The following is a 25,779-nucleotide window of genomic DNA, read 5'->3' as shown; positions in this document are numbered from 1 at the left end:
GGCAGGTTAATACCGCCAGAACCTGTCTCTGTCTGTTCAAGTTCAGGGAAACTCTGGTCTTTGTTTTTTATTCCATTAAAAAGAGAGTTTATTTCGGCGGAACCTGGCAAAGGCGGTGAGTAAAATGAACCAAGCTTTGTCGGTTGATTTGTTACATTCGAAATGGAAAATGTAAAAGTAGAATGAATCATAAACACATTAATATGTGAAATCAAAATTTACAAAATGGTGAAGCTGCAATGTTTTGCTTGGGCTTCTTATTGACAGTTAATTACGACCACTTCAAATAGTTTTAAACTTGGTTCCACTTTCGTATATGAAAAGCATAAAAAGGTAATGTAAGAGTTCAAGGATTCATTCACTTCATCTCATACGATATGGCGGGCAGCTTTTGTAAAATAATAAGCACACCTCTGCCGGAAACTAAACCCCAAACCCTGAACTTTAAATACTAAACTTAGAATTGTAGTTTGCTAGAGAAAGTCTGGCCAAAACCCCAATTTGCAGGCACGATGTCAGGAAATAGTCGAGTCACACCATCAGTAGTGGTGACCCTGAACGACAATGATTGGCCATTGAGATAGGCGTTGGATTGCCAGTTAGCTCCCCAGTTCCTTGACATTGCCATCCACCCAGTTTTGGATCCCTTGATGGACACAGACTGGATAGATCCTGCGCCACCAACATTGCTAATCATAACAAGCTCGAAATAGTCTCTTCCATTGATCGTGAACCTCACTCCACCATGCTTCTTGCAAGGAACCCTGTATTGTAAGAAGGCCAAGACGTTTAATAAAGAGTAATGAAAAATAATGAGGGCAAGGAAATGTTATGGAGAACGCTACCTTTGGAACAAAACGGGCACAATTCCGCCTCTGTAGATACCGATCTTTTCCCAGGCAGGCTGAGCCATGTCGAAGTGCTGGAGGGGTGGATTGCACCAGCCTCCGGCATTGTTTGGGAGAGCAAAGTTAGGAGGACAAAAGTTTGTTGCTGTAATGGTCACGGATGTTCCTTTTATGCACCATCTGGGATCTGTCTGATAGTCACACATGATCTTATAGCATTGTCCACATGAAGCTCCATTATTGAACAAGGCAGTACTTAAAGCAGCAGTCCTTGTTCCATAGCCAGTCGAATACAAGTTCCCATACCCACAAGCTCCCCCTTTTGTCAATAAATCCAATCCATATTAAATGTGATGAAAATTGAAAAAAAAAATGCATTAGTAATAAAAAAAAATGGTTACTAACCCATAGTTCCCGAAGCATCGCCGCCTCCATAAAATGTGGCATGAGCTTTAGTCCAGCCAGAAGCCGTGAAGGCATGCACGGTGCTAGCTAGATAGCAGAATCCAAGTAAGATGGCTAATGCAACAATGATTTTTGCCATTTCTTGGAAGTTCGAAGGCAATATATGTTTGGAGAAGAAAGAAGAAGAACAAGATTGGTAAGGAAGTACTATTGGGAATGAATGTATTTACATTTACTGGCATTTCCAAGAAGAAGAATGGGGGGTGTTTAAATAAGGGTCTTCCATGCAACAGCCTCACATGTGATCCCTGCAAGTAGAGAAGAAATGAACAACCGATTCATTTTAAGCAATTTTTTTCTTTTTTAGAAAATGAATTATCCCTGCAGAGGCTCCAGATTTCTGAGTCTCATTCAATTATTCCCACGTTCTCTCTCACACCCACATGCTATCTCCCTACAGAAGAGCCGTGAATGGATCGAAAACCAGAAGTCCCAATTGTTGTTTTATGGGATTTCTTTTATTCAACATTTGTTTCCATTTGAAGATAAAAACGACACCTCCACTTGCTGCTTTTATTTTTGCAATAGAATATTTCAATCAGATCAGAGCATACATACAAGTTCACATGGTCATTTGTTTGACCCATAGCACCATTTTATGGCACATGATTCCTTTTTACATTACCTCTTCTAGGTTCAACAAATTTATCCTAATGTGACTTTGTAAAAAAATCAAATGGAATTTGAGATGTTAAAATGAAACCCTTACTAGTCCAAGCAAATGCTTCAATTGTAAGTCCAGTCATATACTTTCATGTGCTTAATTGTATTAATATTTCACATAATCTTTTTTATTGTAAACAATTAATTTTACTTATTATTACTGCTGTAGCAATTTGGATATTTTCTATTAGCTTCCAAGTTTTTGTTTTTTTTCTCTTTAAATTCATCACTCAAATTGGAATATTAAAAATAATTCGGTGGCCTATAAGGTTTAATGAAAAATAAAATCTATTATCCCTGGTTTTCAGTAATACGCACTCATCCATAAGGTTTATTTATTAAATTAATTCTAAATAAAATAACAACTTTAATTTTGGTATTAGTTAATTATTATTTTATCTTCTTCTTTTTGTTATCTTCCATTTTTTTCAATAATTTCAATTAAATTAATAAAATTTAATTAGTTATAAAAGTAATTTAATTATTAAACACAATTATAAATTGTATTATATTTTAATATAATCATGTGTTAAATATAATGTATTATTCTATTAATATAATTTATATTTTTGAGAAGTTACACGTGTAATCACAATTGCAATTATAACGGATGCATTTGAATATATATAATCGTAATTAATCATTACAAAACATGATTAGATTGGTAATCAAAACATATAGTGCAACATAAACCAAGTACAATCACAACTATAATCAAAATTAATCATTATAGAGCATGATTAGATTAATAATCAAAATCTACACAAAGTCCATATATAGTGAAACATAAATCAAAATAAATATAAACTGAGAACCCACACATAATTTACATAGAGTAAGACTTGAATCTGGGATCTTAAAGTTCCTAATACTTAACATCACCATTAAGCTAAGGCCTATGAGAGAGGTTGACTCGGTCAGAGTGTTGTTTGTCAGGAGCCAACAAGCCCTCCAACATGTTAATATTGTCTTCTGTTGCAATTTTGACTCCTAACTCTAATGAGAGCCTAGGTGCGGAAGAGGTGGAGGATTCATATAGTAGGAGCACCTCACCAGGTGCTTGGTAAGGCAGACTATGTGGGCATGTTACAAGGCTAAACTTTAGCCTAGCAAACCACATGACTACCTTAGATAGTGAATTTTTGCCTAGTTAGTCTAAACCTTCAAAAACTAAGAATTTTGAAGAAAATTATCTAAGGCATTGGTCTATAAAAGCGACTAAGCAAAACAAGTAAGACAATAAAAAAGTTGAGCTCCCCCACATCCAACACTTCAAATATTGAATGAATGAATACAAATAAGAAGGAAGGCTTTTATTTATAGTGTAACTCTACTACATCCAACAAAATAGATTAAATTACATTAACCATTGAGATTAAAACCTATTTATAAGATAAGGTTCTAAGAAATTTAAACTCTATAGAACATTATTTTAAAGATTGCAAGTCTTCATAGTTGATATATAATTTTAAAATTTATCAATTAGTCTTCCCGCATTCTTTCAAGTAATATTAGAACTTGCCATGTAGTGATAGCACCCTCAAGCAAGCGGCTAGAGGGGCAGACTGAATCGCCTTCAAACCTAGCTCCAATTCGTTAAGTAAAATTAATTTTTAAAATGGAAAATAAAAAAGTTAAAATTTTAACTTTAACTTTTTCAGTTTAAATATAAATTACGATAATTTATTTTAGGGATGATATGATTTTTTGGCTCTTGAACTTGGTAACTAGTTCTACTTTAATATTTGTACTTTTTTTGGTAATATTGGTATTTAAACTTGGCAACTAAATCAATTTTGGTCCCTAAACTTGAATTCCGACAATATTTGATGATGTGGTCAGTGTTACTTGCACAAGATTGAATTTGTCAGTCAAACCAATTGGACAAAGAATTGACTATATACCAGTCCGAACAAAGGAGCTAAACCGATTGAGTAAAAAATTACTCAAAACTAGTAAAAATCGAAACTGAGACAAAAATTAAAATTTGAATAGGTAAAAATGGTTTAATATTTTTTTTATTTTTTAAATCTTGTATGATATTTTAATTAGTTAATTATTGTTGGTCATCTAGTTGAACCGATCAAGTCAATTGAACCAGAAATTGGTGGTCTGACCAATTTAACCATCAGTTCGGTTATTAGCACAATCTCAGAGTGTCATGTGATCAACTTTTTTATCTTTTTCAAGTTCAGGAAACAAAATGAATCTAGTTATCAAGTTAAGATACCAAAATGGACCGAAAAAAGCACAGGCAAAGTGGATCTAATTGCCAAGTCCATGGGCCAAAAATTATATCATGTGACATCACTAACAATCCCCGAAAAGTGAGCAGTGTCAATTTGGGTTGACACGTGTTTGAAATTTTTAGAGTAATCAAAAATAGAAATATTAATATTATTGAAGAAGGTAATTGGGTATTATAGGAAATCAAATTTTGAATTTAGGGAAATTAATTTAAGGAATGGACTAAATTAAAAAAGTGTAAGAAGTGTTAGGCCATAGTGCAAAACTTAAAAATAAGAAATGACTAGATTAAATAAATGAGAAGAAGAGCAAGGACTTGGAGTGAAATTTGACCATGAAAGTACATAGAAATGTGGATGAGATTAATGATGAATAGGAACCATTTGATTGTAATGACAATGATTAGATTTTATTTTAATTAAATATTATTTAATAAAAAAAAGTAGATAGATTTTTTGTTGGAAGGATGTAGAAAACGAAAGTCAATCATCATTTTTTTTTCATTATCCCTTTACACCCCCATTTTTCTCAAGCTTTCATTTCTTTCATTTTAGTCCTCCACCATTATCAACTCTTTCGAAGCTTTAAACTCCAAAATTCCTTCATAAATTTTTAATGAAATCACAAGAGTAACTTTACAGCTAGCTAAGTTTTATATGGAGTTAGCTAGAATATATACTTGAAGATAGAAAAATGAAGAGTTAGGGGTTTTGAGTAAGGTTAAGAGAAGAAGGAGAGGAGTGAACATCAAATTGGTGATAAAGACAAAGAAATAGCCAATGAGTGAAGGAAAAAGGAAGAAAAGGATTATTCAAGCATTTTGTTGTCAGTATATCGAGAATTTTAATTTGTATAATTTAAACCCTAAATGAAAGTTCGATGATTTATTTTAGTAATACTCATAGGATACATTAGTACTTGAAAATTTATTTGAAAATGTGTGTTGATGAATTGGTTAAATAAGGACTAAATTGTAATGAGTGAAAATTTTAAATGGGTGAAATAAATAGCGATATGAAGTATTTAATTGAGATGTTAGATGATGATGAAATAAATGTTGTGTGAGAATTGATGATAGTTGATTGTATATAGAAAATGACTAAATCATCAAAATAGTAGAGTTAGAACTATTTTTTAACTATTAAGTGAATGTAGTGAAATTTTGTATGTTAAATGCTCATGTAGATAAAATGAGAACTAGTAGGATATCAAGGGTATGCCATTAGGAAAGTGACTAAGCGCGCAAGTGATAGTGGCCCTACGGTGCAAGTGGAAGCGACACTACAGTGCAAATGTTAGTGGCACTTCGGTGCAAAGTGACATCCTCACATCCGTGTGAAGAATAGTGACACTTTGGTGCATCTTATCGACATTTTCATATATCCTATTGTGTTCTATTGAGTCTACAATTGGGCAATAGAATACAAGGTAAGTGAACTTAATATGACATTGCTCAGTAATTTGTAACTCGTGGAATTTTTTACTTTACTACAAATTTTGTGCATGATGATTGAAACTAATGAAAGTATTATCCAAATGTTTATATATGTGTTTGTGAAAAGAATTAAATTTTAAAGCTAACTTAAATTCTTTATATGCTTACTAAGTTCTCGTGAGCTTAACGTGTTTTTTTCAAACGCGTAGGTGAAGATCGTTTGAAGCTTTAAAATGAAGACCAACTCCAACTTATCTCATCACCAATCAAGTTTTGAAAAGAGTATGAATCTAAATTTTTGGGCATTAGTTTTGGCATGTACGTAGAAATATGTACAATGGAAGATTTGGTACTTTTAGTCCACTTTGTAAAAATTGTAATTTGGATTGGTATGTTCTGGAATTGGATGAATTAGGTGATATTCAAGGTTGAAATTGGCATGTTTGAATTAGTTAAAGTCGAATTTATACGATTTTTTGATGGGGAAACATGTTTGATAATGTTTTGGAATTGATATGGAATGATTTGTGATTGTTCGGGTTTAGTTTTAAGTGATTCAAACATGTTCTAAGTAATTTGTTTTCAGTGTCGCGACACTTAACCTTCGGTGTTGCAACATTGAAGTCATGTGAGTAATCTATTTTTGGTGTTGTGACATCCAAAGCCCAATGTTGCGACATTAGCCCAGTGTCGCAACACCCACTTTCCAATGTCACAACATTGACTCTAATTACCCTATTTTGTATCATTTAAGTCCTGAACGACCCCCATTTCTAACCAGACTTTAGTTAAAGCCCCATAAATAATTTGAATAACTCTAAAGGAGTCTAATTATGTTAAAATAAAGTTTTAAATTTTTTTTTATAAATTTGAGTAGCTTGTTTTAATGTGACATCCTTTGTTAGTGAGGAATCGGCTCTCTCCAGGTAAGAGGTGTTACATATCGGGTTGGGTTGTCAGTCCCCCCCACTTTTTTGGGTTCCACCAAAAAATTCAGGATTACAAAAATTACCTAGTATGTTTCTAACTCACATGAATTTTACTAATTTTACAAAAATAAGATTAAAAACACATGTGTTGTAATGATAGTCAACAATTTAATTACAAACCTAAAATTTGAGAAGTTTAAATACAACTGATCTATTTTTAAGAATCACAACTTTTACAAATTTACTTGATAACAAATATAAAATAATTCCAAACATCTATTCACATGTATAACAATCGAATATAATTTAAAAATGTCATTTCTTATCTTAATTAATCAAACAATGAGAGGGAAGTAAATTCGATATTCGATTTACACTATAAATATAGTATAATCTAGCTCTAATATCAATAGTTGGAAAATCCAGTTAAGAAAATAAAAAACGTTGCACAACAAAAGTTTAAATTTTTTCTTAAAAATCGAGCATTATGGTATTTCTAGTAATAAACCCTAAACTAAATTATTACTTGTGCTTTATGCGAGGCGGTCTAAGTCGTTTCCTGACTTTCTATCAAACGATCTTCTAAGTTATCCTCGAACCTTGTCATGCTTTGAGTGAGAGCTTAAACAACACAAACCGAATTCATAGAATGAAAACTTTGATCAACTTTTAGTGGGAAAGTTAATTTCTCTTTATGAGAATCGAAAAACTTTTGAGTTTTGTAGAAAAATAGAATTTATTCTCTAAATAAATTGTCACTAATTTTTGACAGAATAACAACGGTCAATTGGTGTGTTAATCAAGTCATCCCATAATTCCTTTTTTGTAGGAAAAAAGGCACACGAGTTTTACTTGAACAATGAATAATTAAATAATAATATTTTAAAAACACAGCATTCCTTTATCTGGAATACCTGATTGGCAGCGACATGCCTTAGTGGATATTAGGGTTTGCCACCCCTCTATCTTGAGATTGAGATTGGCCTTCGGGCTTATCTCATGTATTTGATACAGTTATATGTATTCTCTAACCTACCCAATAACTATATTTCTACTTCTCGAAATATTAATTGATTTACCAATTAAATTATTATCTTAACACAATTCTAATTCCATTAAAGTAATGACAAGTTTACCATATTAGAATCTATCATGAAATATATATTTAATATCTCGTTTAATAAAACTACAATGATTAATTAATTTAATTTTCACTTGAAATTCAATTATTTAATTTCAATCAATTAATTCCAAAATGAAGTCATTCCTATAAAGTAAAATGATTAAACTCTCATTTATTATAAATCATTAGAAAGTAACTTAACAAGTGCTTATCTACTGAGCTTATGATATACCCTCAAGCTTTTAATACATCAAAATATACAACTCACATACACATAGTCAATCACTTATTCTATAAACAGATCTAGGACTAATTCAATTTGAGTCCTGTCTAATGAGAGTAAACCACTCCGATACCTAAGACAAGATATTTCCACTATTTGGATTTGATTGACAATAGAATAGTCCTTTAATTGATTTGTTCAATTTCAATAAATCAAACCATGGACTTTTTAGATTTACTTACTAATACAAGTTGTTTTCTCATATTTTGATCCAACTGTGTAATACATCTTAGTATTATTTAAATATTAGGTAACCAGTACAAATGATATAAATGTGAATAATAAATTTTATTTAAACCAATATATTAAAAAAATACAAGTAAAAATAACAAATAAACTATACTCAGTATTGGGGCACTAAATCCTAACAAGTACTAACTCAAAAAGAAAAAAAGAAAAGCAGAGGCACAAATGGCTTGCATAGACTACTATAAGGAAAACAGCAGAGGCAGCAAACTACCAAACTCTGGACAAAAACAACAAAGGGAGATTTTCTGTCAAATAAAAAGGCTAAAATTGTTCAAACATATGATCAGCCTTGGCTACAAAAACAGAAAAGCGTCTGCCACTCGTGCAGTGAGGTAGCTGCTGAACTAGAAAAATCTGAATGCAACTATGCTAGTCTCTTCCCATCAACACATCCTAAAGTTAAAAACTGCTGGTAAATGAACAATGAAGAAAAAAAATTAAAGCTAAAACAAATGAAGGACAAGATTAAAAAAACCATAAAACATATAACTGGACGCACAACCGACACCATTTCAATTATGTTCAAAGACTGCCACCACCTCATACAGCCGCCTGGATTGGCCCATTAGATCTAAACCCACGGCCCCTACCACGGTATCCCCTGCCACGGCCACGACCTTGAAAAAAGCAAAGCAACAAGACAATTAGAAACAATATTCTTACCTATTCATCAATACAGCAATAAAAAAAAATCTCTGCCTTTCTTCTTAAAGCTATTGAAAGAATGTCTATTCAACTGACAGAAAATAGAACAATTCCTCCATAGCAAGTTATCCATCATGCCATCAAGTTTTTTATTGCATTCTCTTCATTAAAATTGACGTACGTTGAAAAGAAAAGAAAAAAAAAACCATACATTTAAAGGTGATTATGAGAAAAACTATTAAACGTGCTAAAACTCCATTAAATGAATAAAAAGAAAGGGAGAAAACCCACCACGGCTACCTTGTGGAAGGGCTTCATAATTGTAGCCTCCATCTTCCAGCCTACCAACCTGAGGTCCATTGTATCCTCCACGTCCACTGCCTTGGGAACCACGTCCTCTTCCTCGACCTCTACCACTAGCATAGCCATGATTGTGATCCCAGCCTCCATCATCATACTCAGCAGAGACAACAGCATTCCCTGCAGAAGAATACAACTAAATATTGCTTAAAAAAATCCTCATATAACATTTAGGGGCATGCACTAATAAAACAAAAACAACATCTAACAGGGGGCATCTCGGTATTCAAATTGGCATACCTCTACTCCTTGACCTTACTCTACCACCACGGCCTCTACCTCGGCCATTAGGTGAGCCCCCTGTCAAACAAAAAGAAATGTAAAAGAGATATGGGCAAGACACACAAACAGTTGAGATAATGGAATGTGTCCCTACCTTCTTTGTGATCAATTTTTATGGATGGTTTCACCTGATCAGCTGGTAATGGAGGCTGATACCTAGACGAGGAAGCCTTTCATGGGTCAAAACACTTTTTATTACTCATGTAAACTAAAACACCAAGCCACCACCATCATAAGAACAGAAACCCTTCCATATGCAAAAATTTTCTAGTCCCCAACATGCAAAGATGTGACAGCTAAAACCAATTACCCGAAAGACAATCTTTAATGTTCTAAAATTCACTAAAATTAAAGGTACAATACAAACTAAAGTATTATGCAGTAAAGAGAAAGAAATGTAAAAAAAGTGTAGGACTTACCCAACAGATGATGTATTCAATTCATTTTTCGAAAGGGTTATACTGATCATGGGCACATGCCTGGTGGTCTCCAACCTGTGATATTTAAACAATATTTACTAGGGTTCTCTAAATAAAGAGATTAAACGGCAGAGAAAATAACAACTGTTTTTTTGTGATAAGGGTTAAATATGGCTCTTACGGAAGAAGTCCTTCTTCCAGAGGCTCCCACATATCTGTTATATCCGTGGATCCAATTGATGTAATCTGATGAAGACCTACAATTCTTTTCTGCATAGCAAGTGCATGGACCACAATATCAGCCTCCTTGAACAAGAATCAAACAATAAATCCACTCAACTAGGCAATTTCAAATAGACAATGATACCTTAAGTAACTCCACAATAGTTACAGTCTTGCTAATGGCTCTTCCCATTGCCTTAAAGACTATTTGATTCGAGCCCATCTCCTACCAAACATTACATTCAAAAAGCAAATAAATGCTAACATTGGATTAATGAGAAGAGCTGCAAACACCTAAGAAATAAAAATCCCAGTGCCTATTTCTCAAAAATAAGCGAACACCAAACTCATATAGAGCTCTAATTGCGCATACATTAAACAAAAAAGGAGAAGAAGAAAAAACACCTGAAGCAAAGTCATGGCGTAAGTGATATAATTGCGCATCCTGCCTTGACTAGTAACACGAATCTCGTTCTCGTCAATGGGTGTCACTGCTTTCGGCTTCTCCACTCTCTGGTAACGATCCATCTTTTGTCCGCCAAGAAATCAATATTTCAAAAGTTCCAAGTAGCCAAGATAAGTTTTTAAAAGAAAATTACAAAACAGGAAAAAGTAAAAATAAAGAAAAGTGGGGTAAGACCTGGAAAATACCTTTAATGGTTTGTTAATGGAGTCGTAAAGGATAAATTGATGGGGGGTAAGCTCCACCAAGAGAGAGCCCTCTTCTACGGCTTATGTTTCTTTTCTATTACGCCCTAAAGCCGCTCTGTTCAGATGTCACTTGCTAATTTATATCTCTACAACTGCCATAACCGACTCTTTTATCCGGTTCAGCCCGGTTCTATTTCCTTCAGCCATTGGGTTTTGTTTTATCTGCTGCAAAGGTGTCAACACCGAGAGGTTTGAATAATACAAATTGGGTTCGAAATAGTAGTCTAATGATCCAATGAAATGAATTTTCTGTTTGGATAACAAGTACATGACACGCTCCATTATGTCCTACTTTAACCTCACAACTGGGCCCTTAAAATGGTCCAAATATTTTACCCCTTTTATTATTTTAAATAAATGTGATTATTAATTTGGTAAACTTACCCAATTATGGTTATTTTCTTTTTTTGTCACTTAACTATAAAAAATTACAAAATAGTCACTTAACTATGGTTTTTTTCTTTTTTAGTCATCCAACTATAAAAGGTTGCAAAACGATCACTTAACTATTCAAATTTTTCTTTTTAGTCATCCAATTATATTGAATTGTTGGGTGTTTTCATTTTTACGTTAATCAACTAGTGACTAAAAAGATAAAATTGAATAGTTGGATAATCATTTTATAATGTTTCATAATTGAATAATAATAAAACACATAGTTGGGTGATCTCTACCATTGTTTATCCTTATTAAATATGCTAGAGTTGACCCATGGGTTTCTAAATTTTAATATTTTAAATATTAATAATAAATAATTTTAAATTAAACTTATGGTAATTGTTTATTCATACAAGTATTTCTAAGAATATTTATACATATATGTAAATTTTATGGTTTAACAGAAGAGGTAAAAATTAGTAAATTAGAAATATTTTCTCACATAAATAGTAGTATTGTTTTTAAAATATCCGATGGATTCTGAACTATACTACTAGATAATATATTAATTAAAATAAAATAAATATTAATATACTTTTTTTTAGAATAAAGATGAGTGTGGATTAATTATTCATTTTTATTTTATAATTTATCGATGCAGGTGATAGTTGCTTTTCTCAACATTCTAGTCTTTAAGATTTGTATTTGTGTCTATTTTTTAGACTGCAATGTAACTTACTACTAGGGGTGTCAATTGGGCAGAGCAGGTGCGGGGTGCATCCTTCGCACTCGTCTCCGCCAAGAATTTTTATCCTCATCCCCACCCCGCAACCCGCTGTGGGTACCAAATCTAAAACCATCCCCGCCCCACCACCCACGTGAGTCCCCAGACTCACTTAATCCTCGCTATACTCGCCTCGCGACCCACTTCATATAATATATTTATAAGTATGAGTTAAATAAATATAAACCATTTTTTTATGAAAAAAGTATGAAATACTTGTCTTCCAAACTCTTACCACATATGTGACATTATTCCAACTATCACCATTAAAAAAAAAGTCGTCGCGACCCTTTAATTGGTAAAAAAAAATATAATTTCAACACGAGTTTAAAAAATTTAGAAAACAAAATCTTTAGATGATATCTAAATACATCATAAATGTCTTCAATTACAACACATATGCAAAACTTAGATGATATTAAATTAATAAAAAAACTATTAAGATAATTATTAAATTAAATTTTTATAAATGTTTTAGTGATGGTTTTTGAGGCGCTGTGAGATCCTTGAAATACAAGGTGCATTCACATATGAAACTGCATGCTAAAGAGGGGCGAGACTGAAGCAACCAGATGCAATGATAATATTGATTAAATGCTGCACTGAAGGAGTAATTAATTGTTTAATCTTATCTTTGGATGGGACCAGATTTAACAAATAAATGAAGTCCCAGATATTTCTACCAAATAAATAAAGAAATTAAAGTCCCAGATGTAAGAAATCGATAAAAGTGTAACCTTTTCCCCAAATCTTGGTTTATGACATCTGGGAACTAAAATATCAAAAATTGTCATCATTGTTTGCAGGTCTATCACTAAAGATAAACATCGGAGCAATATTTATAATGTTGTGGTGTCTTTTGAAGCTGTAAAGCTACGTATTTCATCCTCAGAAGAGACTCAAAATTTGTTTAGCCAGAAGCCCCTCTCTCCCTCTCGTCTCATCACGAACCTGTTGGCTACGAACCTTAAAAGTGAGTTCATAGTTTATCTATGTAATGGAGGGGTGGCCCCAAAAGCAAAGACTTTTTGAAAACCGTACTCAATTACTCATCGACAGTTCGACATCCAACACTAATAGCCCAAGCAGCTGTCCTGGATCCTCGTCAGCAAGGGAGACCGAACTCTAGTTTAATCAAAATTTGATTCTAAGGTAGGGTTAGGATCAAATGATTAATTGGAAGAAACATCGGAGGCAATATTGTTCTCTTTTTTATCGTTTTCTTAGATGCAATGATATATGCAACGCTGCCTATAATCAATTCCATCCTTCCATTTCCCTTTTGGCAGATAAAAAATTCATTTTTTAATAACTAGTTAGGTGAAATGATCCCATTCCTTTTCGTTTTTTTTTTTTTTGGTTTATAGACATGATCCCATTTTAAATAAGGGTCCCATTCTCCACGATGGAACGCAACAAAAAGACTATTTATTAGCAGTATTTATATCATTGAATGGGCCAATCCGAATCTCATTGCCTATAGTTTTTGTGTAAGTCAATTTTCCAGAGTGACAACTCTCACCACCTGGCTAGAGTCCGCCCAGACGCAGCCCTGATCAAGTGCTTCCTCACCAATCAGCCTCGGCTTTCCCACGCACCATCAAGGCCCTGTAAAACAATCTTGCCTAACGTGTTGTTTAGGTTCTTAAATCGAATCATTATGAGTTAGTGCTCAACACTGTCTTTTATTTTAAAACAGCTAACTATTCCAGGTTTTTTACCTTTCCTTTTATAGCCGTTGCCACCTGAATCTCTCACTCAAAACGCTCCCCCACCCTTCCTCCTTCCCAAGAAGGAATCTCTCCCTCCCCCCTTCAACTTTACGCTTTTCCATAAACTAGAGCTAACTATTATGCGCCATGGAGCGCACCACCTCCCTCCGCCTCTCCTTACTCCTCATCCATCACCCACCATAAACTCCGCCGCTGCAGCCGGCGGCCACCATCACCCAATGCTGGTTTCCGTTTTCTTAGCCCTTTTGCTTCCATGCGCCGGCATGAGTGCAGTTTTTATCGTTTACGTCTGTATCTTATGGTATGCTTCAAATTATCGGACAGATAATCCAGGGACGTTGGCCACTAAGCAGGTGGGGGAGAAAGGGTTGTCGGTTTCAGAGCTGGAGAAGCTGCCTAAGGTTACAGGGAAGGAGCTTGTGTTGGGGACTGACTGCGCCGTTTGTCTGGAGGAGGTAGGTGCGGAGCAACCGGCTAGAATGGTTCCCGGTTGTAATCACGGGTTTCATTTGGAATGCGCTGATACATGGCTTTCCAAGCATCCGATTTGCCCTGTTTGTAGGGCCAAGCTTGAGCCTATGCTGTTCGACCCTTCTGATGTTAATCCCTGACAAGCCTTAAGAGTTAAGCCCTTAACTTTTATAAGAAACAGGAAATGGTCCTCTTTCTAAGAGTGTATAAAGTTCAGTGTTTGGTGTTTGTATGAAGATTTTCCTGGGGAAGAGAAGAACGTTGTTCATCTAAGTTTATCACTTTCATATATCAACATGCATGTATGGGTTTTCTCTTTCTTCTTTTGTGATATGGTTAAATCGATTTCCTTCTTCTTTTTTGCTTGCTGGGTAAAAGTCCTCCATGCTTGAAGAGCCTCTTTTTTTGCCGTGGAAGTTGAAAAAAAAAAAAAAAGGAAGATGATGATTCAAAGGGAAAGCAAGAAAAATTTTGATGTTGAATACCTAAAAGAGTAAAAGTGAATACACATGAAATGTCACGGGTGCCATATGGTGCAGATGTCAGCACCAACTACTACAAGTCTACAACTATTAATCGTGTCAAAAAACTATAGCTTTTAGGAATCCTTTACTTTAATCTCGTTTGATGTGAATAATCTTGATTAATGCAGTATATATCAGCAGCTAAGATGTATATGAAGAAGTTATAAGATTATATAATAAAGTTGAAAGAGAAGCGTAGCATTTCCATCAATGGAAGAGGCCAAGGGCAGGCAGGTTTAAGCCACCAACCCAGGGGATCAAATCACATTATCTGTTTCATATTTTATGCTCATAATCCATAATGACATTAAGTGAAGAACACCAGTCATTGTGTATTGTGTATCTCACTATCGGTGTCAGCTGTCTATTTATGGATGGTAAGAATAGTTGGTTTTGGTGTCTTTTTTGCCCAAATAAATGAATGCAAGCAAGAAATTAACTTAAATCATCTTACAGTATTTATTAGGCAATGTGATTGCCACCTGACCATCCACCACATGGCTTTAATTATATTCCACGGTTTACACTAACACACCACCTAATCCAACCTAACTAGAATTCAATCAGATTTGCCAAAAAGTAATAGGCAATGGCTTGGAGTTTGCCTTTGAGGTTCATACCCTTACAAGTAATGATCAGTGAACCTGAAAGGAAATGCTGACAAAGTCTACTGGTATTTGTTTAAAGTTCAAACGTTCTTCGTAGAAATATTTTTGTGTTACCAGACTTTCTTTTTATAGAAGAAACATTATTTGATAACATATTAATTAGTGAATACTATAACAACATGAAGTACAAAAATATCAGTATATCATCTCAACTATCTTCATGCATTCTTTACCCCTTTAGTGATGGAGATAGGTTTAAACATAAAATTTGATCCTCATAGTGCTAAGTGACTGAAATTTCACAGTCGCAACATTTTGTTACTTAACATCAATTTAACATTACTTTTTAAAAATATTTTGAGAAATAATACACTTCTTTTATCGAAAATAAAAATTTAACTTTTACTACCAATGGTAAAGTGACTAAAATTTACCTCTATCAAATCAATTATAAAATGTGATTTAAAGGAAGTTTAAAAGATTCCCTTTGGAAATGAGCTAATATGGGGACAACTCGTTACTCATTCCATTATATATAATTTGGTATGATTATTTCCCCCAACATCTTTCCCAAGAAAGCGAGAAGAATGACGAAGACAACAATCCCATTAGCACCCAATAAAAATAACCCAATGATAATTGCACAGCTTAATTATCCCATGACACTTGCCTTAGTACAAATCGTCATAGGTTGTTAACATCTCTGCGCTGTAATTAATTTCCACATCATCTATTTTTGTATTTTTTAACTTAATGAATAAATAAATATCTTTTACATGTTTATTTTTAATAATTTTTGCATTTACCATATTTATGTCCACTTAAATTAGGATTGGATATTTGATATATTTTATTGAGAAAATCTTTTCTAATTATTTATCTTCTTCTTTTTCTTGTAATTTTCCAATCAAATATACTTTTAGAAAATGAAATCAATTTTATTTTTATTTTAAACCCAATATACCTAATTAAGGATAATACTACCTCACATTCCGTGGACTATAGGCCCCGGAGATGCAACTTTGTTTTTCTCAAATCACAACCTTTTTTATTAGGATAATGTGATGTTTGGTAAAATGTCTTTTTATAAAATATTTTAAGTGGTATTTATATTTTGAAAAATTAAATTAAAATTAAAAAATTACTGTATATATGGTTAATAAAATAAATAAATATTAAAATTTTATGGATAATAAAAATATTGTTTTAAAATTAATTAAATATATTATTTCAAATCGATAATTCTTTGGAGAATAGGATCATTTACTTAAATGGATAACATGACTATTTTACTTATGTAAGTTTAATAATTATTTATTTTTATTAACTGTAAGTTTAATTATTTGTTTATATATATATATATATTATTAGTTTTTCGCATCATGTTTATATTATCCATGTGGGAAAAACAATATACATGTTGAATTTTCATTGATTGATTTAACAATTTATTCATAATAAAACACATATTGATAGTTTATGTATCACATTGGACATTTTATAAAAATACAATTACCATAATAAAAACAAATATTGATGGTTTAGGTACCACAGTGGACATATTTAAACATAATATATAAGTTAATTTTAAAACATGATAATTGATATTAGATTGAATTTAAATAAATAACGTGAAATATAAATATTATAATAGTATATTGTGTGAAATTATATTTTTTATATTTTAACTTAATGTTAATTATCAATTAGTGAATGCATTTAAATATTGTGATAACTGATCAATTTATTGTAATATTATTTATATTTTAAACATCTATTTCAATCATAATAGTGAATTTTATTTTTAAAAATAATAAATGAAAAAACATGGCTTATTATGTAAATTTGTAAGTTGAATTATTGAATATAAAGAAATTAAAAAGAAGTTGTGAGAATATAACTGGCTAAACATTGATAAAAATCATATAAAAAGAAGGGGTTTATGTTGCAAAATTTCCCTCCACAAATATTTTTTATCTCTCAGTGCCACATGTAACATATGATATCCTCTGGAACTCTAAACTTTAATTCATTTATTAATTAAATTTTTAAAAGGAGAAAAATATTATAAGCAACGAATTTTATTTTATCTTTTCTCTTTTTTGGTTTCGACTTTTCCATCTTTGAATTTTCTATTTGGGATTTCACCATTGTCAACTTCAATGGAAACATTTAATGCCTGGGGTTGAACAAGGCTTTCGGTATTGAAAGAAGTGGAAGGGAAAGCATTACAAAAGAGCAATCGAGCCAGGAAATCTTTTAAAATGGATCAAGCTAAAGTTGGTTAGTTCATACGGGAGATGGAGAAATGAGTCTCACGATTAATCTTTTTTGAGTTACTAGCATGATATTTGCATTAATTATTTGATTTTATAAATGAAAATGTTATTAACTAAAAAAACTTGAAAACAATCTATTTATTAATTTTAAAAAAAAAGCTTTAAACAACATGAAATAAAAAATACAAATGTTCTTAGAAGATGAATCAAACTTGGAATTCAATGATGAAATTATTATTGTTTAACCATCTAACCAAAATGTGTTAAAAACGTCAATTAAAAAAAACTTAAAACAACATGAAATAAAAAATACAAATGTGAGTAAGAAAGGAATCATATCTGGAACTCAAGGATAAAATCACTAACATTTAACCATTTGACTAAAAGAGTTGATGTGTTAAAAAAGTCAAAAAAATCCACCCTAAATCCCTAAATATCACAAAAATCGCCCTAAATCCTTTTTTTTAAATTTCTTTTTGACATTTTCAGCAAATTTGGCCCCATGAGGACTTTTATATTAATTAAAGTAAAAAATCATCATAAAATAATTAAAAAATCAATTAAACTCTTAATTGAAAACTGCAATCACTTACTTAATTCATAATCAAAATTTAACAATCAATTGAACACTAAAATAGAGTTACTTTCGAAGCTCCTGAAGGGTTGTTAATTATTGACGTGGCAGCTGACATAAAAAAACAATGACGTGCCATTTGACGTGAAAATATACTCACATGCAGGGTTTGTGGCATGTTCTTAGTTTGTGGTGGTGAGTTAAGGGGGATGGTGGAAATAACTTTACGAGGGTGAATGGTGCTCTATGGTGATGTGTTTGGTGAGTGTTGAATGTTGAATATTGAGTATGTAACAATGGTGGTGGTGGTCGAGCAAGGGTAATGGTAAACTGATGAAGGGGTTAGTGATGGAGTGAGGGTGAGAATAGATGATGAGAGTATTTAGTTGGGTGGAAATTTTGAGAGTTGGGAGGAGGGAGTGAAAAAGTGAAAATAAAATAAAATTTGAGCGTGCTTGATAACAAAAGAAAAAATAAGAGGAAAGAAAATAAGAGAATCGATCACTTTCTATCCTAATACATAAAAATAAATCATTCTAAATTAGAACGATGAGAGGAAAGAAAATGAGATATATATATATACATATATATATATATATAAATTTAAAATTATGTATTTTTAATTTTTTTCATTTTTAACTTTATCGAACAATGACAAAAAAAATTACTCCTTTTTCACTTTTCCATCATTCCTATTAAACACATCTAAATATCAAGGATATGAGAGGATCAAATGATAGGATTGATGTAGGGCATTAAGGTGAGTGTGTCAATGGTGTATTTAGGTAGAGTGACATATATTAGTAAAAGGAAGTTGCTAGTGGAACAATAGTAGAATGATGATGTTGGTTTTGATTTTGAGAAAAAAATTGAGCTAATGTATAAACATTAAAGATTATTTTTAAATTATAATTAAATTAACATAATCAATAAATGTTAATTTTAGAATTATCATATGATCTTTTCATTACCAATGGGGATAACAAAAAAAAAATTCTTTTAAACATATATGAGAATTTGATTGGGTGTTACAAGCAATGGAAAAAATAAAAGGCAAAGCGGATCAGCCGATCAGGTCATTTGTCTAAATACTTATGGAAGACATAAAAATACATGCGTGTTAGGTTTTTTTTGGATGAGTAGTGAGATCACCCCTAGTGAGGTTAAAAACAATAATAGCGGTGAAATTATTTACTGTAACAATGATATTGGATACTGTAAAGATGAGATTGATATCTATTTGAGTTCAATCGCAGTGGTGACGATGAGGTGAATTATAATGAAAAGAGAAAATGACAATAAAGGATTTTATCTAGAAGACATAAATATAATAGGAAAAATACGTAAATATTTAACAAAAAACAAATTTTATTTGGTATTTATGAAATTAATAAATACATTAAATTTTATTAAAATTATATCTATATCAAATAATATTTTATTAATATTAAATAATTAAAACAATAATGTATAAAAATATAATACTTAATTAAATTTTGTTGAAAATAAATTTATTTGAAATAATATTATGTATATATAAATAAACAATAATTATACATAAAATATTTCTATTATTTAATTATAATTTATTGTATTCGTTACTTATTAAAATAATAAAATATTAATGAAAAGGAGAGAGAGAAACGCTGAATAAAAGAATAAGAAAAAATTCAACAAATATTAGAATAATAAAAATATTATTGAAAGATGAAATAACTCTGAAATGAGAATGAAAAGAAATAATATATGAGTGAAAGAAGAAAAGAAAAAGCAAATAAAAGTTACTAAATTTTTACTCGACCAAAAAGTTCCGATCTGGATTTAAGCCTCCAGTGAAGTGAATGCATTCTGAAGAATGCTACCCAAATGCCCCGCGTTTACCAGCATATCAGTTTGTAATTTATTTTAGCCTGAAATGCCAACGCACTGGAGCCCCAGTGGGGAGCCTTATGGCGCCAAGTGTTCCATAAATAACAGGACACAAGCACCAATCGCGCTGGGCTTGCAGTTCACCAAGTTCCATCAAAACAGGAATAGAGAGCAGTTGCTTTTTCGCTTTTCCTCACTTCGACACGGCAACGTGTTTGACACGTGGTCTTCCTTCCCTGGCGATCTTTGTTTGTTGTGGGACCCCATCTCTGAGATTCCAACAGTTGAAAATCAAATCATTGAAGTAAACCCAACAACTCCCTAATCGCATCACGTGACATCTGTCCTCCTGCCTTCCACGTGCCCCGTCCCGTACGGCCCCAGATATTTGCTTCGTTCTTCCCACCATAAATTTGACCCATCTTCATCTTAACTCTCTCATACGTACATAAATATTTTTTTTAGTGAAATCAAAAGGGGAAAAACCCTTAAAATTATACCATACGTTTTATTTAAATTCTTACATGTTGATTGAGTGACTGACTCTTTTTAATGTTGGAATATTTTATTGTTTTCTTTATCCAACATTTATGTTTTGAGTACAGCAAATAGATATTTTGGTTGAGGTGTTCGGCTCGCTTGTTGTTATGTGGTGTTGGCTTAGTCGGCCCACAACAACGGGGATTGAGAACTCAAAGCCAAACTACTACAGGCATCTATTATAGCCGTCACCACTCCTCGCACGCATTGATATTTTGGAAAGTAGATATGATAGTATCATATATGAAATAATTTTACAACCCTAAAATCTATAGAATATATATGAAATGAAAATTTAATATTTTAAATTTTATATAACTTATTAATATATTCATTTTTTTATAAAAAAATACTTACGATATAACAAATAAATGATTCTGTTCGAAAGTATTCAAGTGTGATAGCCTGTTCCCATAATTATGGCATCTTCTTAAGAGTTTTAGGGGAAAGCAAATTCTAACAAATTGATATAAAAAATAAAATGCACCAAATAAAACGCTTCTCTTTTCTAATTTTCTGATTTTTAAAATAAAAAGCTAAAATGCACCAAATTGATATAAACAGATGGGTCTAAAATAATTACAAAAATATTCTTAAATTAAAAATAAAAGAAAATGGAATTACGTTTAAGATGAAAACTTTCGGATACAAAAGCATGATATGTACGTTTAATATTTTACATTTAATAATGCGGTGGGATAAAAAGAAATAGATAAGTAAGAGTAGCGGTAGAGAGCCATGTGTCCCCTCTCTTTGTTGGCCTTGGAAAACATCAAATTCTTTATGAGAACACGGGACCTCACTGTAACCATGCCTTTGGTAACGGTGGATATTGAAATAATATCCAAAACATGGACATCTGGTACCCAAAGGAAAAACAGAAACATGGACATCCATTTCTTTAAATGTAATTTTCAACCTTAAAAGCACGCTGTTTTTTTTTCTTGTCCTAAAAGTTAAACACGTGGCAGATTGCGGACCTGACAAATAAAATACAAAAGATCGGTCGGCTCAGGATGGGCAGCAACATTATAGTTAATGTAGGTGAGCAAGAGTTTGGGAATTCTCTCTCATGGATATTGGTGTGAATGCAACGTGTTATGAGTTGATATGCATTATGATGCGGGGTGAGTGACGTGTAAAGATGGGTTCCGATCCATGGAATATAAGCACGGAGCCGGGTAATTGACTCAACCAAAACACATAAAACCAAAAGGCAGAGAGAGATAGAGAGAGACACAGAAAAAGAAGAGTGATGAAGGTGGAGATGAACTTGGACAACGATTCCAACAATCTGGTTCAAGCTCCGACAAACGGGGACTCTGAGAAGCTTTCGCCCTCCACTTTATCTTCTCTTTTGGGTTCTAAAGATCGTGATTATCTTCTCTGCTCCACTGCAGCAGCTGCTGAAACTGATCAGGTTATTAACGCAGCTTTCTTATTTTCTTTCCATGGATGGAATAATATTTGGTAGCAATATACCTTGGGGCGGGGGTTGTTATTCATGGGTTGTTTTTTTCTTTGCCGAAGCATCTTTTCTTTATCGTCTTCTCTCGGTATCTAATAGTGGGTCACAGATGAAAAGCATGCACTCAACTTTTGGCCTAACTCATTCATGCCTTCATAGCAATCCTATTCTGCCAAACCTTTCTGCTTAGACCGACTTCCGTTTTCTAGCTTTTTTTTTTCCTTCTCTGCCCAAGACTCCATATGAAAACTACACAGTACAGACACCAGCTTACGAAACTTCTAGAACTTATATTACTATTTCGTAATATTTTACCCTAAAAAATTAATTAAACTTTATTAATTTAAAAAAAAATACCAACAGATGATGTAGCAGATGACTATTGTCTATCTTTGAAGAGATTTGTTTGGTAGCGAGTGCTGGAAATACCAGACACATGGCTAGTTGGCGTTAAGTTGGTTGGTTTGCTTTGGGACGAAAATATAGCATTACTGCAATAGTCGGCAGTCTTCAAACTTGACCTATTAGTCGTATTAAACGATTTTTGTTAAAGAGAGAGAGAGAGAAAGAGAGGAAAGTTGATTAGGGTTTTCAAAATGGAAAAAAGTCGCCGGCTCATTCTCTTTCTTCAGTGTACTCCATTGTATGTTTCTTTAATGTTGACATGTCCGTTTTTCCATTTTGACTTTAATTTAGTATAATATGGTGGGTTAATTTGAATGTCTAACAATGGAGTAACTGAGTTTATGTTTTGGAAAAATAGTTGATTTCATGTATTAGGGCGTCTGCTAAACTAGATTTTAATTGAGAGATTTGGAATGAACAGCAAATTTCCTCACTTGTTATGGTACTATCAATCTTTTGATTACTAAAAAAGAAGAAACATGTAATTACCTGGGATTGAGAAGTGAACGAGTGTATTAGATGCATAATGTAAATGCGTGATTCTGTTGTCGGCAATCCAACATTGCCCAGAAAAATCGGTGGTGAAGAAGTACTCTTTCTCGGTGATGTTTGTCGTGGTTATGTTGCCCTTGTGGGGAAGGATTCGTAGTGGGGCGGGCGGGCTGGTGGGCTAATTTAGACCCCACCCCATCCATCACCTTTTCTCTTACTGGACTAGGTGGGGGTGCATTGTGATACTCTTTAGTCACGAGAAACAAATGCCAAATATGCCTGTCCTCGTCAATGGGTCAATTCCTTTTCTGCATTGCGGTTTTGCTGTGAACAACTAAGCTGAGAAGACATGTGGCGCTGCTTTTCACCTCCCTTTAGCCTCACATTCACGCTATATCCGTAACACACGTGGCGTATGCATTATCCTTACAGTACTGCAAACTTTGGGGCATGTACTTCATGCCAACTTTCTTGGTTTTAGTCACAGATGCATTTTCATACATGAAATATAATGTTCTGACCGTACAACAGACGTTGGTTCTAAAAAAATGTTCGTGGGAAAATGGAGTTGACTTTTCGTTAGCCGTAAATGGCTCCAATTGACCTTTCACGATTACTTGATTTTTTTTTTATATAGCAGGTGAAAATTTCGGATCTAGAGGGCAAGGTGATCGGAATTTACTTCTCAGCTAACTGGTATCCACCATGTAGAAATTTCAACCGAGTATTGATTGGTGTGTATGAGCAGCTGAAGAGCAATGGATCTAACTTTGAGATTGTATTTGTGTCATCTGATGAAGACTTGGATGCCTTCAACAGCTACCGTGAAAACATGCCATGGCTTTCGATTCCCTTTTCTGATTTGGAGACAAAGAAGGCCTTGAATCGAAAATATGACGTGGAAAGCATTCCTTGCTTAGTTATTTTGCAGCCTGACAACACCAAGGATGATGATACTTACTATGATGGCGTAGAACTCATTTACCGGTATGGGGTTGATGCCTTCCCATTTACCAAAGAAAAGTTGGATGAATTGCGAAGGGAAGAGAAGAGGAAGCATGACAGCCAGACCGTTACCAATTTATTAACAAACCCTGAAAGAGACTATCTCTTGGATCAAACCATAACTAGAAAGGTCAGTCACTCAGTGCTTAGTGCTTAGTGCTTACACTTGCCTATTTGTAATGGTTTAATTTATTCGAGGTGGAGGAGAAGACATTTTAAAATGTTTTCTGGGCTGATTCAATCGTTAATTTCCTTTGCAGGTGCCGGTTGATTCCTTGAAAGGTAAGACAGTTGGGCTGTACCTCTCAGCGCAATGGTGCATGCCTTGTGTTGAGTTCACTCCAAAACTGATATCCATCTACCAGAAGATCAAGCAAGCTTTGCAAGAAAAAGGTGGTGGTGAGGATTTCGAGATCGTTTTCGTGTCAAATGATCGTGATCAAAGTTCGTTCGAATCCTACTTTGGTACCATGCCATGGCTGGCGTTGCCTTTCCGAGACCCCACGGCCAGAACCCTTGCCAAGTACTTTGATGTGCAATGGATTCCTTGTTTGATAATTATAGGCCCCGACGGCAAAACGGTAACCAAGCAAGGCAGAAACCTTATAAATCTGTACCAGGAAAATGCGTACCCTTTCACAGATGCCAAAGTGGAGTCGCTAGAGAAAGAAATGGAAGAGGCAGCCAAGAGCTTACCAAGAAGTGAATACCATGCAGGACATCGGCATCTGCTAACGTTGGTATCAGAAGGCAGTGGAGGGGGCCCCTTTATATGCTGCGATTGTGATGAGCAGGGATCTGGTTGGGCTTACCAATGTCTGGAGTGTGGGTACGAGGTGCACCCAAGGTGCATCAGAGCTGTCACCCCTCAAAGCTCAATTGAAGACAGGTGACTGTCACCTCACCTCACCTCAACTGGCCTTTATGCTAATTGAATTCTGATCAATCCATCATGCCATCAGCTCTTAATATCTATAATTCTCTCTCTATATCACTTGATATGTGGGTTTTCTACTGAGAATACTATGTTATTGTAGCTAAAGCCGTCAACATCATTTGAGTGTAACAAATAAAATGTGTGTTCCAACCTTTTTTTTTTTTAAATCTTTCATAATTTTTCATGTTTGGGTTAATATCTATTTTTACGAAGTTATTTTCATTAGTCAAATTTGTACAATATATTTGATCCTTGTTGTGCTCGAACTAAATATTAAGCAAGCATTAAACGAAACGAACTCTGGTGCAGAATTCAGCTTGATTTGTCGCCTCAACTACGTGACGTCAGCCATGAGCGTTTCAGTGCTGACATGGCCACTTCGCCCATCCTCGCCAGAAACCATGCAAATGAAGCTTCTTCGAAGTTTCCATTTTTTTTCATAAGAAATAATAGTTAGGCAGGGGTTTTGGTTTTGAAATCTATCAAAGTGATTGATTGTTATTTTGAGTGGAAGAGAGTTTAGAAAAAAAAAGGTTACATGTAAAGTTCTATGTTATGAAGCTATTAAATAATGTTTGGGGATTGAAAAGTGCGACTGTTTATGTAGAATAATTGAAATTAATTTCATAAAGTCGTACAAACGAAATATATAAAAGTTATAATTAGCTTGAGCATATTTCAACCAAATGATAGTAGGCGATAAAACAAAACACACACTCTCTCCGTTAAGGAGAACAATATCCAAGAGCTGGGACAACATTGCATCTTAGGTAAACAAGATGACCCCACTCACATTTAACTCTAACAATGTATCGCCTTAACCCACTAATT

At 33.4% G+C, this 25,779-nt stretch overlaps 4 protein-coding genes across 7 annotated transcripts; 2 read left to right on the top strand and 2 right to left on the bottom strand.

Moving 5' to 3' along the window:
- Positions 1-178: 178 nt before the first annotated feature.
- LOC105769211 (expansin-A11) lies at positions 179-1,702 on the bottom strand. Its single transcript, XM_012589689.2, has 3 exons — positions 1,254-1,702; positions 846-1,167; positions 179-764 (listed from the first exon to the last, which is right to left on the bottom strand). The coding sequence occupies exons 1-3, from the start codon at positions 1,390-1,392 to the stop codon at positions 458-460; spliced, it is 768 nt and encodes a 255-aa protein (XP_012445143.1). The 5' UTR covers positions 1,393-1,702; the 3' UTR covers positions 179-457.
- Positions 1,703-8,262: 6,560 nt separating this feature from the next.
- On the bottom strand, positions 8,263-10,975 carry LOC105770911 (uncharacterized). Of its 2 annotated transcripts, none has more exons than XM_012592277.2 (9): positions 10,822-10,975; positions 10,576-10,698; positions 10,316-10,396; positions 10,130-10,218; positions 9,949-10,023; positions 9,624-9,685; positions 9,488-9,547; positions 9,188-9,367; positions 8,263-8,859 (listed from the first exon to the last, which is right to left on the bottom strand). In XM_012592277.2, exons 2-9 carry the CDS (start codon positions 10,696-10,698, stop codon positions 8,783-8,785), a joined length of 747 nt encoding a protein of 248 aa, XP_012447731.1. In that variant the 5' UTR covers positions 10,822-10,975; the 3' UTR covers positions 8,263-8,782. The 2 variants fall into 2 exon arrangements, with proteins under 2 accessions (XP_012447731.1, XP_012447730.1); XM_012592276.2 differs by having other exon boundaries at positions 9,179-9,367; positions 10,822-10,962.
- A 2,536-nt stretch (positions 10,976-13,511) lies between these two features.
- On the top strand, positions 13,512-14,603 carry LOC105770640 (E3 ubiquitin-protein ligase ATL23). Its single transcript, XM_012591922.2, has one exon. It carries the CDS (start codon positions 13,896-13,898, stop codon positions 14,385-14,387), a length of 492 nt encoding a protein of 163 aa, XP_012447376.1. The 5' UTR covers positions 13,512-13,895; the 3' UTR covers positions 14,388-14,603.
- A 7,168-nt stretch (positions 14,604-21,771) lies between these two features.
- Positions 21,772-25,622, top strand: LOC105769093 (probable nucleoredoxin 2). Of its 3 annotated transcripts, none has more exons than XM_012589511.2 (4): positions 21,772-22,061; positions 23,644-24,141; positions 24,272-24,900; positions 25,258-25,622. In XM_012589511.2, the coding sequence occupies exons 1-4, from the start codon at positions 21,897-21,899 to the stop codon at positions 25,403-25,405; spliced, it is 1,440 nt and encodes a 479-aa protein (XP_012444965.1). In that variant the 5' UTR covers positions 21,772-21,896; the 3' UTR covers positions 25,406-25,622. The 3 variants fall into 3 exon arrangements, with proteins under 3 accessions (XP_012444965.1, XP_012444966.1, XP_052487107.1); XM_012589512.2 differs by having other exon boundaries at positions 21,777-22,061; positions 23,647-24,141; XM_052631147.1 differs by lacking the exon at positions 25,258-25,622 and having other exon boundaries at positions 21,785-22,061; positions 24,272-25,115.
- Positions 25,623-25,779: the final 157 nt, after the last annotated feature.

The sequence above is a fragment of the Gossypium raimondii genome, chromosome 5, assembly GCF_025698545.1.
Source record: "Gossypium raimondii isolate GPD5lz chromosome 5, ASM2569854v1, whole genome shotgun sequence".
Lineage (NCBI taxonomy): Eukaryota > Viridiplantae > Streptophyta > Magnoliopsida > Malvales > Malvaceae > Gossypium > Gossypium raimondii.
Note: the sequence above shows the minus strand (reverse complement) of the source record. Positions and strands in the feature narration are given on the sequence as shown.

Excerpts from the sequence above, each read along its gene's own strand:
- LOC105769093 (XM_012589511.2), top strand. The coding sequence starts at position 21,897 with ATGAAGGTGGAGATGAACTTGGACAACGATTCCAACAATCTGGTTCAA. Across the intron at positions 24,142-24,271 it reads ATCAAACCATAACTAGAAAG|GTGCCGGTTGATTCCTTGAA; the intron begins GTCAGTCACTCA and ends TTTCCTTTGCAG. Across the intron at positions 24,901-25,257 it reads CAAAGCTCAATTGAAGACAG|AATTCAGCTTGATTTGTCGC; the intron begins GTGACTGTCACC and ends ACTCTGGTGCAG.
- LOC105770640 (XM_012591922.2), top strand. The coding sequence starts at position 13,896 with ATGCGCCATGGAGCGCACCACCTCCCTCCGCCTCTCCTTACTCCTCAT.
- LOC105770911 (XM_012592276.2), bottom strand. The coding sequence starts at position 10,698 with ATGGATCGTTACCAGAGAGTGGAGAAGCCGAAAGCAGTGACACCCATT. Across the intron at positions 9,686-9,948 it reads TTGAATACATCATCTGTTGG|GTATCAGCCTCCATTACCAG; the intron begins GTAAGTCCTACA and ends TTCCTCGTCTAG. Across the intron at positions 9,548-9,623 it reads AAAAATTGATCACAAAGAAG|GGGGCTCACCTAATGGCCGA; the intron begins GTAGGGACACAT and ends TTTGTTTGACAG.
- LOC105769211 (XM_012589689.2), bottom strand. The coding sequence starts at position 1,392 with ATGGCAAAAATCATTGTTGCATTAGCCATCTTACTTGGATTCTGCTAT. Across the intron at positions 1,168-1,253 it reads CGATGCTTCGGGAACTATGG|GGGGAGCTTGTGGGTATGGG; the intron begins GTTAGTAACCAT and ends TATTGACAAAAG. Across the intron at positions 765-845 it reads GTGCCCGTTTTGTTCCAAAG|GGTTCCTTGCAAGAAGCATG; the intron begins GTAGCGTTCTCC and ends CTTACAATACAG.